Source organism: Neophocaena asiaeorientalis, unplaced genomic scaffold (assembly GCF_003031525.2).
Source record: "Neophocaena asiaeorientalis asiaeorientalis breed wild unplaced genomic scaffold, Neophocaena_asiaeorientalis_V1.1 scaffold91, whole genome shotgun sequence".
NCBI classification, from domain to species: domain Eukaryota; kingdom Metazoa; phylum Chordata; class Mammalia; order Artiodactyla; family Phocoenidae; genus Neophocaena; species Neophocaena asiaeorientalis.
This window is the reverse complement of record NW_020173198.1, coordinates 7,701,063-7,717,148: the sequence shown is the minus strand read 5'-3', so window position 1 is coordinate 7,717,148 and position 16,086 is coordinate 7,701,063. Positions and strand designations below refer to the sequence as shown.

The window sequence follows — 16,086 nt, the reverse complement described above, 5'->3', positions numbered from 1 at the left end:
CAGAGGGCTCAATCTCACTGCCTTGTCAGGTCCTCACACAAATAGGCTGGAGAGTCAGAAGAAGTACCCAGGTCTCCCCATGTGTTGGGTGCAACAAAATGCTGCCCAAATGCCAGGTCCATTTAGGGTAAAATTTATGGCAATTTATCAATACAGAAATGCTTCCACATAGATACCCTGCCTTACATACCATACAGTTAGAATTGCAGTTAAAAATGATGATTTAATGATTGTGAGAGTAGTGTTTCATTGTAGGAAATTCAGAAGATTACAGAAAGTATAAAAGAGAAAACCCTATAATCCCTAGAACAGTGTTTTTAAACAGCCTCATTTATGAGACCTCAGCCAACTAAATGCCATTGTGATCAAATGCTTTCCCACAGAAGCCGGGAAGGCCAGAGAGGCCTCCCCGACAAAAGTCTTAAAGGCTAAAGCCCTATTATTATATCTCTGGTAAAGAAACTCCAAGCCTGGACTCAAAGATAGCGTGGGCTCCTATTTGGAGTATGGGAACTGTACCCTATAAACTAGAGGATCTTTGACAGTGCTTTCATGCATAGTTGGTACTGCGCTACCTCAGTTTCTTCATCTATGGATTATCCACTGTGAAAAATTCTCCTAAACATTTCTGCACTCCTTTTGAAATCTGTGGGTGAAAGATATTAGATTAAAAGCTTAACCCTTTGCTTTCACTGAGAGTAACTGAGTAACCCAGATCTTTACTTCTTTAGAAATGTATATGGGAGACAATAGCCTTAGTAGTCAGAAGAATGGGCTGGGACCAGACAGTTCTGGGTTCAAAGCCAACCAATGCCTCTGTTACAGACCGAATGCTTGTACCCCACTCCAAACCAGTTCTTATGTTGAAGCCTTAACCTCCAATGTGATGGTATTTGGGGATAGAGCCTTTGGAAGGTATTAGGTTTAGATGAGGTCATGACAGTGAGGCCCCTGATGGGATTAGTATCTTTCAAGAAGAAGAAGAGAGACCAGAGCTCGCTCTCTCTCTACCATGTGAGGACACAGAGAGAAGGCAACAATCTGCAAGCCGGGAACAGAGCCCTCACCAGATAACTGAATCAGCCAGCAGCTTGATCTAGGACTTCCCAGCCTCCAGAACTGTGAGAAATAAATGTCTGTTGTTTAAACCACACAATCTATGTTATTTTGTTATGACAGCCAGAGGTGACTGAGACAACCTCTTACTCATCATTTTCTCTATCTGCAAACAGATGATAATCGTATCCACTTCACAGGGTTACGCTGAAGATTTCATGATAAATTGTATGTAAGTAAGACACTGAGCAAAGTGTTTGGAACATAGTGAGTTCTCAGAAAATGGTACTTTTATGATGATTAACAATAATAAAACTTAGCTGTTTGGAGACATGGCTACCTTCAAGCCAGAAACAAATGCATGTCTTTCTGCTTGTCTTTTAGATGAGTTAGTCTCTGTAGAAATCCTGAGTGCTAAAACATTCAGCAGGACTGAGGCTAGCTCTTGTCACCATGCAGATATTACTTCGTGCCAAGTATTTTCAGTGCCTAGCAATTCCTTGTTCTTTGAGAGCATTGCATAAAGATTATAGAACAGTAATCCCTCAGGATTTCTCCAACTATGAAGCAGGACTTTAAACTAGAGATTCCAGAGTATTTCAACTTTGCTATAAAGATGTCCTAGACCAATGGACCAATATGGAAAAGGTTGGAGCAAGGGCCAGTCAGACTGCAGTTTCTTAACTGTGAGTGATTTTACCCCAAGGGACAGTTGACAATGTCTGGAGACAATTTTGTTGCCATGACTTGGGGGAGGGTGTGTGCTAATGGGTAGAGGCCAGGGGTGCTGCTAAATATCCTGTAATGCACAGGACATCTGGTTCAACATGTTAAGAGTTCCATGGTCGAAAAAGCTTGGGTTACAAAAATGTATGATTATAGGTTAATTTTTTAAAAAACAAAAAGGAGCAGAGTGAAAAGTGAATCCAAGAGTAAGAAATGGTAGGAAATGAGGCATAGAAAGTGCATTGAGAGAAATACAGAGGGATGCAAGAATTCTAACTTTATGGAAAGAAAAAGGCTAAATGAGAAATGATGTATGCTGGAAGAAGTGACACGGCTCCCAACATCTGGAAATAAGGACTCCAGAGTTATTCCCAAATACTACAAGTACGTCCTAACTAATGACCTGTGAATTTTCTTCAGAGAAAATATACCACTAAGTCAGCTGAAACAGAATTTAGCTGCACAGCCACCTTTAAATCTACGACTGATTTGTCTTTCCGCAGGCTGGAAAGAGACCTTCCAATCTAGCCTTCTGGTAGATAAATGGAAATGGAGAAGAAGTGAGATGGGGTTTGTAGAATGGGATCTTTTTCAAGGAAGTTTGCAAATATACTTACAGAAGCCTGTGCCCTGCAAAGGGGAGATCGAGTAATTGTGATTCTGCCCAGGATCCCCGAAAGGTAGCTTGCATATGTAGCCTGTCTGCAAACAGGCTAGTAGTGTTTGCGATCTGATCATATTTAAGCTATGGTGGATGAGAGATTTTCCAAAACGTATAAGTAATCATGAGACATTTATCTTGGCAAATTATTTGAGGAACTATACAAAATATAGTATTATTCTCACGAACCTTGGAAATGTGTTGGAAACATGCCATATCTTTTAACCTAAACTATGAGTTGGGTTTTTCATAATGAAATAAGTTTAAGTGAATGCCAATCAACAATTGAACGCCTTTATACCTACTGCTTTTCTCCTCCTATAGGACCCATGGTCATCTGTAACTCAATCAGTCCCAAACTCAAGGAACCCACCCTAGTTTTTGTTTCAAACCTTTATTTGTCTCCTGGTTAATTACCATTAATCTGGTGCCCTAAGCCAGGTATCTGCTACTTCTCCTTCCTAATCAGTTCTTACATCTTGTAAATTTGACTTCCTATATGCCTCCTCTTCTCCAATTTCATTGCCATTGCCTTACTTCATATCTTTACCGTCTCCCGAGTGGATTTTCCCAAAAGAATCCCTAATTCTGGTCTTGTGTGTGTCCACACCCCACCTCAATCCAATTCATAGCCAGTGTTCTTTCTAGAGCACATATTTTATCCTTTTATTTTGCTGCTTGATATTATTTAATAACTCCCTGTTGCCCACCAGATAAAATCTGAACTTCCTTAGGTGTGTCATGGAAGGCTCTAGCTATCTTCCCTTTATTTTTCTCATTTCCCCACCCTCATACTCTTTGCTCCAACCACGTCAAACGGTTTCCTATAAAGTCTGTGATCTTTCTCATCTCCTGGATTTTGTGCACACTATTTCCTATGCTTACAAAGCCTCTCATTCACACCTAACCACCTGGACAACTTCTATTAGACTTTAACGTCTCAGCTCTAATGTCACCTTCTCAGCAGCCCCACCCTGATGTCCCAGTCTAGATGCTTTCTTTTTTGGGATCCCCCAAAGAAATACACATGTGTTTCTATTTTAACCTATACAGTATTGTCTGGCGATACTATTTGTTTATAAATCTGTCATTCTCATAGGACTGTGAAAGCTCCTAAAACGCAACGACTGATATATTCATCTCTATGTATCCAGAGATTGGCATACAGGAAGTCTCAGTGAAATATTTGTTGAATGAACATCCTTATTATCATAATAAATCATTACGTTAAGTAACCATTCTTAATTTATTATAATCATTGGCATTTGAGGAGAGCTATATGCTCTAATCTCATGTGTACATATAAATTATACACTGGAGTTGCACAGTTTTTTAACAAAATGACTGCTTTCATGAATGCTGCTTAAGCTCACTGTCTTAGTAACAGACTATTTGATTGCCAGGACCAGAAATCCATTCATATTAATTCAATAATGAAGGAAAATTATGGAACATCTACTGGAGAATCTTACAGGGAAAAAAGTGCAGAAAGAAAACCTGGCCTCTACAAGAGAATAGGCTATTCGTCAAGCAGCTTCTGTCTCTTTTGCTCTGAAGCCACAGGGCCTCTTGCCTTGCCTCTGCCTTTCTCAAGCACCTGCTCCAAAAAAAAAAACAATCACCTGCTCCTTTGACCTCTTCTTTCTTGCTAACACATTGTTTCTCTTCATTTTGGTTGGTGCATGGCTTTGATTTTCCAGGCAAATGTCTCAGGCCTTAACACTGTAGGTTGCGTCCACTAATCTACTCAGTCTCTTAAAATTTAAGGCAGAATCTGATTGGCACAGCTTGGCTTAGGCCAATCAGAAGTTATCAGAGGCAGCTTCAACTGATAAAGCTTGGTTACTGGGGCTGTGGGCAGAAGGAAGGCAGATTCTTTTAGAAGAGAGAATGAGAGGGAGGCAATAAATGGTAAATCTAATATACTAATAGTGCTAGTCTTCAGGGCAGAATAAGAAATGAGCTCATGGGCTTCCCTGGTGGCGCAATGGTTGACAGTCCGCCTGCCGATGCAGGGGACGCGGGTTCGGGCCCCAGTCCGGGAGAATTCCACATGCCACGGAGTGGCTGGGCCCGTGAGCCATGGCTGCTGAGCCTGTGTGTCCGGAGCCTGTGCTCCGCGACAGGAGAGGCCACAGCAGTGAGAGGCCTGTGTACCGCAAAAACAAAAACAAAACAAAAAAAAAAGAAATGAGCTCATAGTTGGAATTTCCTAATAATTTTTCCCTTTTAATAAACCTTAGCTAATTTAAATATTTGCAAGTCGTTTATGTATTACATAGGGCTATATACATATGTGATAAAATGATAAAGAAAGGCAAAGGAATGGTTAACACAATATTCTGGATCATGGCTACCTGATAATTTGGGGTAGAGCACACAGAGGGTATCAAACATATTGTTAAATTCTCTTTTTTAAGCTAGATGGTGGATAATTCTTATTTTCATATTTTTTAAAGGAAATTATAGATATACCCTACATGAATTCTGTTGCACAGTTGGTATTTTTTGCAATAAAAAAAGAAAAATGTATAATTGAACAGTGTCTTAGGAGGAGTCTTAAAATGTTTGGAAATGCATTACTAAAGGGGAGAGTAGTGAGATAACTGTCACTGTGCTTTCAAAAAAGAAAAAGTACATAGTACTGAAAAGGGATAATATTAAAATATAGCATTTGAAATCAGAATTACTGGGAACTTGGAGAAATGTAAGTTCTTCAGCTCTGCCCAAGATTTACTGGATCTAAAACTAGGGTAGAGATATACAAAACCCAGAAATCTATGTTTTAATAAGCCCTCCAGGTGATTCTGATACATGTTCAAGTTTGAGAACCACCGAGCTAGAGGAAGTGAGCCTCTATCTTACTGGGGTCCCGGAGAATGACAAGACCTTGGTAAACTGAGGAGATCTGGCCACTGGTCACTAATTGGCTTATGTTAGTGTGTGGAGAGTGGCGCTCTGCATCTTGAGGGAGGCCTCTCATTACCATGTTTATGATACAAGGTATATAAAATGATATTACCAACTTATTAATTTGCCTGAAGGGCCAAAAGACTGGCATGAGTAGCCCCCTCTCTCCCTGTTAACAGACCTACATGAGAAGAAAAAATTTAGCCAGAAGTTTGTTTAGTGGACAAAACAAATAACGTTCATAATTCAATTTATTGGCACTGGGGTTTGAAAGCCCAGTTCATCCACCCATCTCTTTATACCCACAATCCTTTCAAGCAATAAGTGTTTACTGGGCACCTGCTATGTTTTAGGAGCTGCGGGGTTTAGGGTCCAGTGGGAAAGAGAGTCATGAGTCACGTAAACACATAGTGTGACAAGTGCTACAAAGGAAATAACACAGGAGCCATCAGAATGCATAAGAGCAGTATCACTATAGACTGAGAGAAGGTCAGGGGGATATTTAAGCTGAAACCTGAGGGATGAGTCAGCCAATGGGAGAAGGCATGGGTAATGGGAGCATTCTAGGCAAATGGAAAAGTTTCTACAAAGGTCCTAAGGCAAGAGATAATTTGTAGATTTGAGAAAATCAAAACTGTCCAGTGTGAATGTAGGTACTGGCTAGGGGCCACCTCATTCCAGGGACGATAATAAGTGAAATCCCCTAACAGAGACTTCTCCTCTAGACAGGCTTGGATGAGTACTGTCGGGATTTGCCCTAGTAAGTCTCCTTTTTCTATGTTCTGTGGCTGCAATATCCCTTTCTGAGACCAATTCTATATTAATATATCAGGGTATGGTTTAATCTTGCTTCTCTGTGAATCATTATGTCTGTTTACACTGACTATGAATATCTCTGTTCTGATCTATTTTATGTTGAGTTTAAAGTTTAGCTCCTGGAAGTCAATCTATTTCCATTATTTCCAAGTTCTCAGAGAGATATGCTCTATAGTCCCCAGTGCCAACAACAAACTCACATCACATTTTAGTTTTCAAACTCTTTTGTATGTATTGTAGGCCAAATCCCTTTACAACAGAACCCTCAGTATATAATTATTAAAAAATATTAATTGCCAAGAATTTGTTCCTTTAAGTAATATTTACCACAAAAAGCTAGTATAACACCCAATCTCAGTCTACAGGTCTTGAAGAAGTTTCTATAATGTACGTGGTCCCTCTGGAATTATAATAAACGTTCACTCATTTGTTCATTTTATCTTCACAAGAGCCTTATGATTAGGAAGGAGAAGTCTCATTTTATAAACAGGGAAGGCAAAGCTTTCATAGATGGGGGAAAAGGAACATTGTCATTTGCCCAAAGGCATTCAGAAAGTCAGTGTAGAGCCCAGTGCACTCTCTAGAACTTTCTAGAAGTTTTACAAAATTTTGAAATAGGAACAGTTCTTAAAAATCAACTATACTCCAATAAAAATTTTTAAAAAGTCATTTAGGTGGGGGAAGTCAGCATCATGGCAATGTGAGATGCTTCCTTTGTTTCTCCCCTTCAATTTACAACTAGTAAAACATATATAACTCTACAAAGGTTCCTCTGCTCAGTACACCGGAACACCAGAGAGATCCACACATCTGTACATCTGAAGGTGGGTGGAATGGCACATAGGAGGTGGAATCAAGGGAACAGTGGAGGGGGTGCCGTAATCCTGGCCCTCCGGCCCATCCGTGGATGAACACACACACCCAGCGGTAGCAGGGGAGGTGGTGCACACAACTCCAGCTTCCCAGCTGAAGCAGCACACACAGCCAAAGGGAACCAGGCAGCAGCAGCAGCAGCAGGGCCTGCGACCCTGGCCCCACCAGCCACAGTGGTGCCCAAGACTCCAGCTGCCCTGCCCAAGGCCGTAGTGCCCGCAAACCTGACAAGCCCAACAACCCCAGATGCGGCCGAGGCGCCTGCCATCCTGGTGCCCCAGGGGTGACCTGAGCAACAGCAGCAACACTGGAAGCAGCAAGGCACCAAGGACCCCAAAGGCACAAGCAGAGACAATGAGGGCTCCAGTGACACCTCTGGCAGGGGTGGTGAAGGGTGGAAAATACTGATTCGACAATACCGTCACGGGCAGGTCAGGTTAGGGGAACCAAAGACTTGTGCTATAGTGCCACCTACTGGAAAACAAAAGAAAGTCCTCTAATTACCAACCTGTTGAATCGTTAGAATCAGAGTAAACAAATTTTACCTAATAAGAAAGGTGTTCACGCCTTCAAATGGGTGGGCAGAGGAACGAGTCATCAGGCACTGTGAAAAAGCACAGTGGCAAGGTATCAGGAAAGAAAGTGACAGTTCTCTAGAAACCAAACTTAAACTCACAGAAGATTGCAATCTGATAGAGAATTAAAAATAGCTGTCATACGGAGTGAAGTAAGTCAGAAAGAGAAAAACAAATGTCGTGTGCTAACACATATATATGGAATCTAAAAAAAAAAATTGTCATGAAGAACCTAGGGGCAAGACGGGAATAAAGACGCAGACCTACTAGAGAATGGACTTGAGGACACAGGGAGGGGGAAGGGTAAGCTGGGACAAAGTGAGAGAGTGACATGGACATCTATATACTACCAAACGTAAAATAGATAGCTAGTGGGAAGCAGCCGCATAGTACAGGGAGATCAGGTCAGTGCTTTGTGACCACCTAGAGGGGTGGGATAGGGAGGGTGGAAGGGAAGGAGACGCAAGAGGGAAGAGATATGGGGACATATATATACACGTATAACTGATTCACTTTGTTATAAAGCAGAAACTAACACACCATTGTAAAGCAATTATACTCCAATAAAGATGGTTTTTAAAAAAATGATCTATAAGAAAACTCAGAAAGTCATTTCAATGAGTTCAGGAATAAAATTAATGAGCAGGAGGAATATTTTACAAAAAGACTGAACCTCTAAAAAGGAAACAAATAAAAAGTCTGGAGGCAAAGAACTCAATAAATGATATAAAGAATGCAATAGAAAGCATTGAAAATAGAGCAGACCATATGGAAGAAAGAATCAGCAAGCATGAGTACAGAAATCTAGAAATGACCCAGGATGGAGAAGAGAGAAAACTAAGTTTTTTGTTGCTGTTGTTGTTGTTTTTAATGAATAATTTCTAAGAGAACCATCTCATTCCATTAGGAAAGGCAACATAAGGAGATGAGAGCGAGAAGCAAACAGAGAGTTTATTTAAAGAAATAATAGCTAGAACTTCCCAAACCTGGGGAAGGAACTGTATTACAAGTCCAGGAAGCTAATTACCTTAATCACGTACAAGTCCAGGAAGTTAATTACCAGGAAGCTACTTACCTCAATGCAAAAAAAAAAAAACTTATCCAAAACACATTATAGAATACTGTCAAAAGTTAATGATAAAGAATTTTAAAGGCATCCAGGGAAAAAAGACAGTAACCTAAAAGGAACCCCCACTAGACTATCAGCAGATTTCTCAGCAGAAACTCTACAGGCCAGAGGAAAGTGAAATGACATACTCAAAATATTTAAAGATACAAACTGTCAGCCAAGAATACTCTATCCAGCAAAGTTTTCCTTCAGATATAAAGGAGAAATAAAGGCTTTCCCAGGCAAACTAAAGCTGAGGGAACTCACCACTACACCTGTCTTAGAAGAAATGTTGAGAACTTCTTGAAGATGGTGGAGTAAGTGTACACGGCACTAATCTCCCACCTGAACACATCAAAAATACATCTACATGTGGAACAATTCTCACTGAAAACTAATTGGAAACTGACAGAAGGACTCCTGTACAACTAAGGCTGTAAGAAAGACACACACACAATTGGGTAGGATGGGAAAAAAAGGGATTGGGTTGGGACCTGTGCCTCTGGGAGGGAACTTAGAGGAAAAGGGAGATTCCTTGGGTGGACACCTGCCCCAGGGAGTGAGTAGGTCAAGCCACAGACTGGGCACCTCAGCCCTGGGGACCTGTGGAGGAGACAAGACCCACTGGCTGCTTGGAGAGCCACTGGGACAGACAGAAAGCCTGGAGAAGCTTGGATTCCACTTGTGAGGAGAACACAGGGGCTGGTTTGCCCACAGGCAGGGCAGAGAGAGGTCTACCCTGGTGGCTATCAGGTTTTGGGAGACCACCTCACTGTGCACCCCAGTCCAAGCTGACCAGCTCCCCCTCACTCCACACCACAGCATGGCACTACATCTAGGGCAACCATAACAGGGAAAAGACACAGTGATGGGCTGCATCTGAATGAAGCCACAGACACCTACTTATATTAATGCATATATGTGGAATCTAGAAAAAATGGTATAGATGACCTTATTTGCAAAGAAGAAATAGAGACACAGACATAGAGAACAAATGTATGGATACCAAGGGAGAAAGCGGTGGGATGGGAGGAATGGGGAGATCGGGACTGACACACATACTCTATTGATAACTATGTATAAAAGAGCCAACTGAGGGGAACATACGGTATAGCACAGGGAACTCTACTTAATGCACTGCGGTGTCCTAAATGGGAGGGAAATCCAAAAGGCAGAGGATATATATATATGTATGGCTGATTCATTTTGCTGTGCAGTAGAAGCTAACACAACATTGTTAAGCAGCTATACTCCAATAAAATCTAATTTAAAAAATCAAAACAACAGTAAGACATCACTTACACCTATTAGAATGACTATTATCAACAAGACAAGGAATAACAAATGTTGGAGAGGATGTGGAGAAAAAGGAACTCTCATACACTGTTGGTGGTACTGTAAATTGGTGCAGTTACTATGGAAAACAGTATGGAGATTTCTTCAAAAAATTTAGAACTACCATATGACCCAACTATTCCACTTCTGGGTATTTACCTGAAGAACATAAAAACACTAATTTGAAAAGATATATGATGTCTATACATTTATACAAAATAACAACTGTGAAGCAGAAACGGGCATTTCATTTCTGGAAGTTTTGAACTTTTTTTTTTTTACATGAAACTTAAATATTAGTAGGTATCCTCCTCAGAGAGGCCATCCCCAGCCAACCTACCTAGAACAGCTCCTCCCCCACCTTCACCCAAAGTGCTCATTCTTTATTTTTTTAAACAAATTTATTATCATCTGATATTGTATATGTGTTTCCAGTCTGTCTAGAATGAGGGCAGGCACCTCTGTCCATTTTGTTTTCTACAGTATCCTTAGCACTTAGAAAAGTGTCCACCACGTAGTAGGCTTCAATATACTTTTTTAATGAATAAAGGCATCCACTGTATTTATAATTGTTACTGAGTCCAAGCTCGCTCTGCTCACTGCAGGACAGGCCAATAAATCAGGAAATGAGGTGTTGAGGCAACTAATAGAGACTTTTTTCGGAAAGCTGGCAGATGGAGAATATGGCGGACTATGGTCCCCAAAACACCATCTTATTGGGGTCTGGATGCCAGTTTCTTTTAAAGAACAGGGAGGGGGATGAGGTGAGGAAGTAAAGTAAAAAGGCCATTTATCTTGCAAAACATCTCTTCGAATGGCCTGCATTGGGGAGGGGATGTGTTAATTTCTTCTTTTCTACAGCCATTCACAGGTGGGCAGGGTCAGAGTGTCTCTCTGTGTACTGAACAAAGGCACTTTAGTTTAACAGTCAGGCAGGGGGGCAGGGTTCCCTGTGGCAGGCCATTATGTGCGCTTACAGCTATAGACAGTGATTATAATAACAAAAGCAACGAAAAGCAAAAGTTAAAGAAACAGATCCAATAAGGAGTCAGAATTGGCTCTTCCCTGTTACATAATCATCTAGGACATCACTCCAGAGCAATACCAGAAGATTGTTTTATATTTAAAGTAAACAGTGTAATGCTTCCCAAATGATAATTTGGATAGGAAGATGTTTAATAGGTAAGACTGATCACTGTTAATAGATTCCTTTAAAGATATTTTAGGAATTATGTATTGGCAGAACTTAATTATCTAAGGGTAATGTGTTTAAATAAAGTACTTCTCCTTGGTCATGAAATGTCAACAGTGGGTTTGTTGTAAGTGCCTTTAAATTATGGAAAAGTGTTGGCCATGGCAGGCTTACTACTTATCTCTAGGTGCAACATCTCTAAGGAATAACCTTGGAGTTAAAGCCTCATAAAAATTGCTGCATTGCTTTGATTAGAAAGGGAAGATATTCTAAAGAACCTTATGTTTTGGTCCTGGTTGTCTGTTTCTTGAAGGACTCCATGGGAGAGACTTGTCCTTTCCAAAATGGAAAGATGAGCCAGTGTCAAGAGTCCAAGAATGGGACTTCCCTAGTGGCTCAGTGGTTAAGAATCCTCCTGCCAGTGCAGGGGACACGAGTTTGATCCCTGGTCCGGGAAGATCCCACATGCCACAGAGTAACTAAACACGTGCACCACAACTACCGAGCCTGCGCTCGAGAGCCCACAAGCCACAACTACTGAGTCTGTGTACCACAACTACTGGAAGCCCGAGGTGCCTAGAGCCTGTGCTCCGCAACAAGAGAAGCCACCGCAATGAGAAGCCCACGCACTGCAACGAAGGGTAGCCCCCGCTCACCGCAACTAGAGAAAGCCTGCACGCAGCAATGGAGACCCAACACAGCCAAAAATTTTAAAATAAATAGTTTTAAATAAATAGAGAGTTCAGGAATGACCAGATATATGTTCTTCGAAATTCCTTGACTGCTGTGTCACTAGGAAGAGGAAAAACCATTATAAACTAAATGCCTTCCACCCCTACTTGAAGGTCTGGAATTTGAGTGGTGGAATCTGGAACACAGATAGAGACAGAGATAGAAATATGATACAGATATAGATATATCCTTGAAAGTCCATTAATCCTTAGAGAAAATAATAGCTAAATTTTATTCAGTACTGTTCTAAGCTCTATATGCATTTTAACTCATTTAGTCCTTAATAATTCTACAAAGAAGGTAGTGTTATTATAATCCCCATTCCACAGATGCAGAACCTGAGAATCCCAGAGGTGAAGTAGTCTTGCTCAAGGCCAAGCACTAAGAGTGTCTGGCTCCAGGACACACTCTTAACCATTACACTACACCTTACAGTGTAATTTACAGCAGGTGGGGAGTAGAAGCACAGAAGAGATAAATGCCTCAATCCTTCTCTTTGGAAAGAAACCATAAAATATTCATGTATGTTTTAAGAGGCACTGAACCAAAGTGGTTAAATGTACAGCTCTGAAGTCAGGCTGCAGGGTTCAGTCCATGCACTGCCACTTGCTACTTCAGTGATCTTGGGCATATTATTTATAGGGTGGAGTAAGAATGCCACCTGCTATATCAGCAAACAAAGGATGTTGTGGCCATCAAGCCATCAGCCACTGTAGCTGCCCCTGATGGTAATGCCCTGAGGGAACTCAGGATGGGAAAGAAGAGGATCTTGGCCCTAGACAGTTGAGGTGCCTATCAAAGGAATGATTTCAGTGAGCCCAGACTCTTGCATCTTCCCATACACAGAAAAGCACTAAATTCATTAACTTGAGATGTCAGGTTTTCTTTAATTAACAGTAATCTTTTGATGTTCCAACTACCTGGTTTTGGTTGTAAAAACCACCCCTATATATCCTGGCTTCTCCCTTCACTCTTCGGAGCAGTCCCTCAGAGCTATCTGAGAGGCTGCTCCCAGGCTTACATCCTGAGAAAATCCTCCCGATAAAACATAATTCTCAACTTTCATGTTGTGTATTTTCTTTTTAGTTGACAACAGCTTTTGAGTTTTGTGGTTTTTGGTAGGGATTAAATGTTAAAACATGCAAAACACTTAAATAGCACCTGGCACTCAAAGTACTAAATAAATGTTGGGTAATATTACTTTTCAATCAAAACCCTCTTCAAGCTGAATGTTATGAATGGTCTCCAGATAGAAGATAATTATCCAGGATTTAATACCCGTTCATGTTAGGTCAAAAGGGTCATAGACTTTGAGATCCCTTGAAAGGCAAAAGCATAATAATGAAAGGAAAACAGATACCTTGCCTAGAAAACCAACTAACTCACTCTGAGAAATACAGAATGTACATGAGTTATCTACACTACCCTAACATGGTGAAGGAAATCCTTTCTAAACATTTTCTTTTCTTCTCCTTTAGGGACAGTTTTAATCCAGGAACCACTCAGATGACCCAGAAAGACATCCTCTACCGACTACCATCTTCAAAATCAAAGTGCATTATTACCAATGATGTTTTAGCTCCAGCAGTAGATGGTGTTGCATCTAAATGTGAAAATCTGCACTCCAAGTTAATTGTGTCTCAGAGCCCCAGGGAGGGATGGGAGAACCTCAAGGAGATGATGAAGTGAGTAGCCATAATTGTTGTAGAACAGCTTCCCAAGAAGAAACGCAACATTGATAAGACAGTCAATCCATGACTGACCAGAAAAATGAAAATTAAAACGATAGACAACAATTAAATTCGTGGACTCTTGACAAAGGGAACAACTGGTGATTATTCCTGCACTTATAGTGCAAAGCTCTGAGGCAATAAGGAGCTGGCAGTGTTTTTCATAGGTTGGGATCTCAAGGAAGCACACCCTAAGACAGAGATTAGTTGTGTAAGAAGTTTGTTGAGGAGTTATCTTGCATTAAATGCCTGTGAAAGAAAGGGAAAGATGTGGGATTGTACTTCAAAAAAAGCCCTCAGCCAGCCTACTGAGATCTGTGGAGTTTGGATAGCCCTTCAAAGCTCTGCCCAGCTAAAGCAAGAGGTCCTATGCTGATCAGTAACTGGGTATGGGCTGTCCTTAGGAGGCATGACCTTGAGCAAGGCAGCTGTCTTCAGTCAAGGTAGTATCTAAAGAAGGATCCTAGCACCTGGAGGGAGTATGTTTTAAATCCTGAAGCAGGATCTAGGAGATGCATCACAGCATCAACCACAGAGCTGTTATCTCCCAGGGAAATTGATCACAGTCAATCCTTCTTTGTAGGCTACATCATTCCCTTGATGACAGTAACATTTCTATCAGGTTATAGTATGAAGAATATTTAATGGATGCAGTTATAAAACTGAATTATACTGACGTTCAAGCCCTGCTCTGGGGTGCTTCCTGGGGTCACTTGGAAATCTCGCCAAGTATTGGTTATATTTTAGCTTTAGGGTGGCAGCAAATTCCCTTTCTGGAATGAGCTTCCTACCTTTACTCAATGATTTTGGAGCATGCTGGCAACTATGGACTTGTTCCTACCTCTTCTAAAATAGTTAACATTTATTGAGTTATCAAAGGCCAAATTCTGTTCTAATAAAAATGTTATAATTGCACAATAGCTAACATTTATATGGCACTGATTATGTGCCAAAAACTAATCCAAGCACTTCAGATATATTAACTCATTTAAATATCACAACAACCTAGGGAGTAGGAACTATAATTATACAGATGAATAAGGTCAAATGCTAGGATCTGGCAGAACCGGGTTTCAAACTTAGGCAGTCTGGTTTCTGAGCCCACATACCTAACTGCTACATATAATGCTTCTGAGAGACTGGTACACTGAACCTGCCTTAGGTTTCAAGAGTAACCATATCTATGATAGAAGTGATAGGTACACAGCTATAGTAACTTTTTTAAAGAAAAAAATTATGGAATTATAGCCTAAACATTTGGTTTATCTTTGTTAGGATTTAAAAATAGCTTTTCTATATTTCTCATGGCTGGATATTTCTGATTCATTCATTCTCAGCTCAATATTCCCAAATAAAATTCTGTATGCTTCTTAGACACTCAAATGTGCAGAGTTTAGCTCCCCTCAGCTGCCCTGATGTATGACATGTATCAAAGCCCAATTATCCTTTGGAACCAAAATTTTTTTTCTCTTTAACTGAGGCCCTTCCTTCCATAGGTGGATACTTAGATCCTCTTCAGTCTTATTGTTTACTATATTCAGAACTATGTAGACTCTTTTTTGAGAAACAGAAAAACCATCCTTTTGAGGGGTCAGCAAATATTTTTTATAAAAGGGATGGATAGTAAATATATAGCTTTGCAGGCCATGCAGTCTCTTATCATACCTACTCACCCTTGCTGTCATAGTGTAGAAAGCAGTCACAGACAATATGTAAAAGAATGGACATGGTTGTGTTCCAATAAAACTTTATCTGCAAAAACAGAAGGCAGGCCATATTTGGCCTGTGGGCTATAGCTTGATTATCCCTGCCTTATACCATTAGCCATGACTTCTATTAACATACCCATTTTTTTTAAAATCACATTTTTCTTCACATATCCATGATTATAAGATCATAGAATCCTCTTTCTGTTGGAGGTATGATAAAAGTCTTAAGTTTTTAAACTGCTTCAACTCTTCCTTATACAGTAAAAAGCTACGAAGTCAACTTGTTATAAATGGGCTATTGACAACAAAGTTTAGTTTGCTTCTGGAAAGCACCTTAAAAGATGCAGAGAGAGATGGCTTTTTTTTTTTTTTAAATATTTATTTATTTGGTCGTGCTGGGTCTTAGTTGCAGTGTGCTCCTTAGTTGTGGCATGTGAACTCTTAGTTGCAGCATGTATGTGGCATCTAGTTCCCTGACCAGGGATGAACCTGGTCCTCCTGCACTGGGAGCACAGGGTCTTAACCACTGTGCCACCAGGGAGGTCCTGAGAGAGATGGCTTTTACCTTGGAATTCACCCTAAGTCACTGGGGCCTGATCAATGAGATGAAGAGGTCTGAGTAAATCCTTCTCTGTGGTAACAGTCTGTGACGCTGTGTTTGGG

General features: G+C 40.7%; 1 protein-coding gene across 1 annotated transcript in view; it reads left to right on the top strand.

The window, feature by feature from the left end:
• Positions 1-1,500: 1,500 nt before the first annotated feature.
• Positions 1,501-16,086, top strand: part of ACSM3 (acyl-CoA synthetase medium chain family member 3) — a 28,734-nt gene continuing 14,148 nt past the window's right edge. Inside the window, 6 exon segments of the mRNA XM_024744617.1 lie at positions 1,501-1,619; positions 1,621-1,666; positions 1,669-1,704; positions 2,286-2,356; positions 2,358-2,501; positions 13,469-13,669. Coding sequence (XP_024600385.1) covers positions 1,510-1,619; positions 1,621-1,666; positions 1,669-1,704; positions 2,286-2,356; positions 2,358-2,501; positions 13,469-13,669 — 608 coding nt within the window. The 5' untranslated portion in view covers positions 1,501-1,509.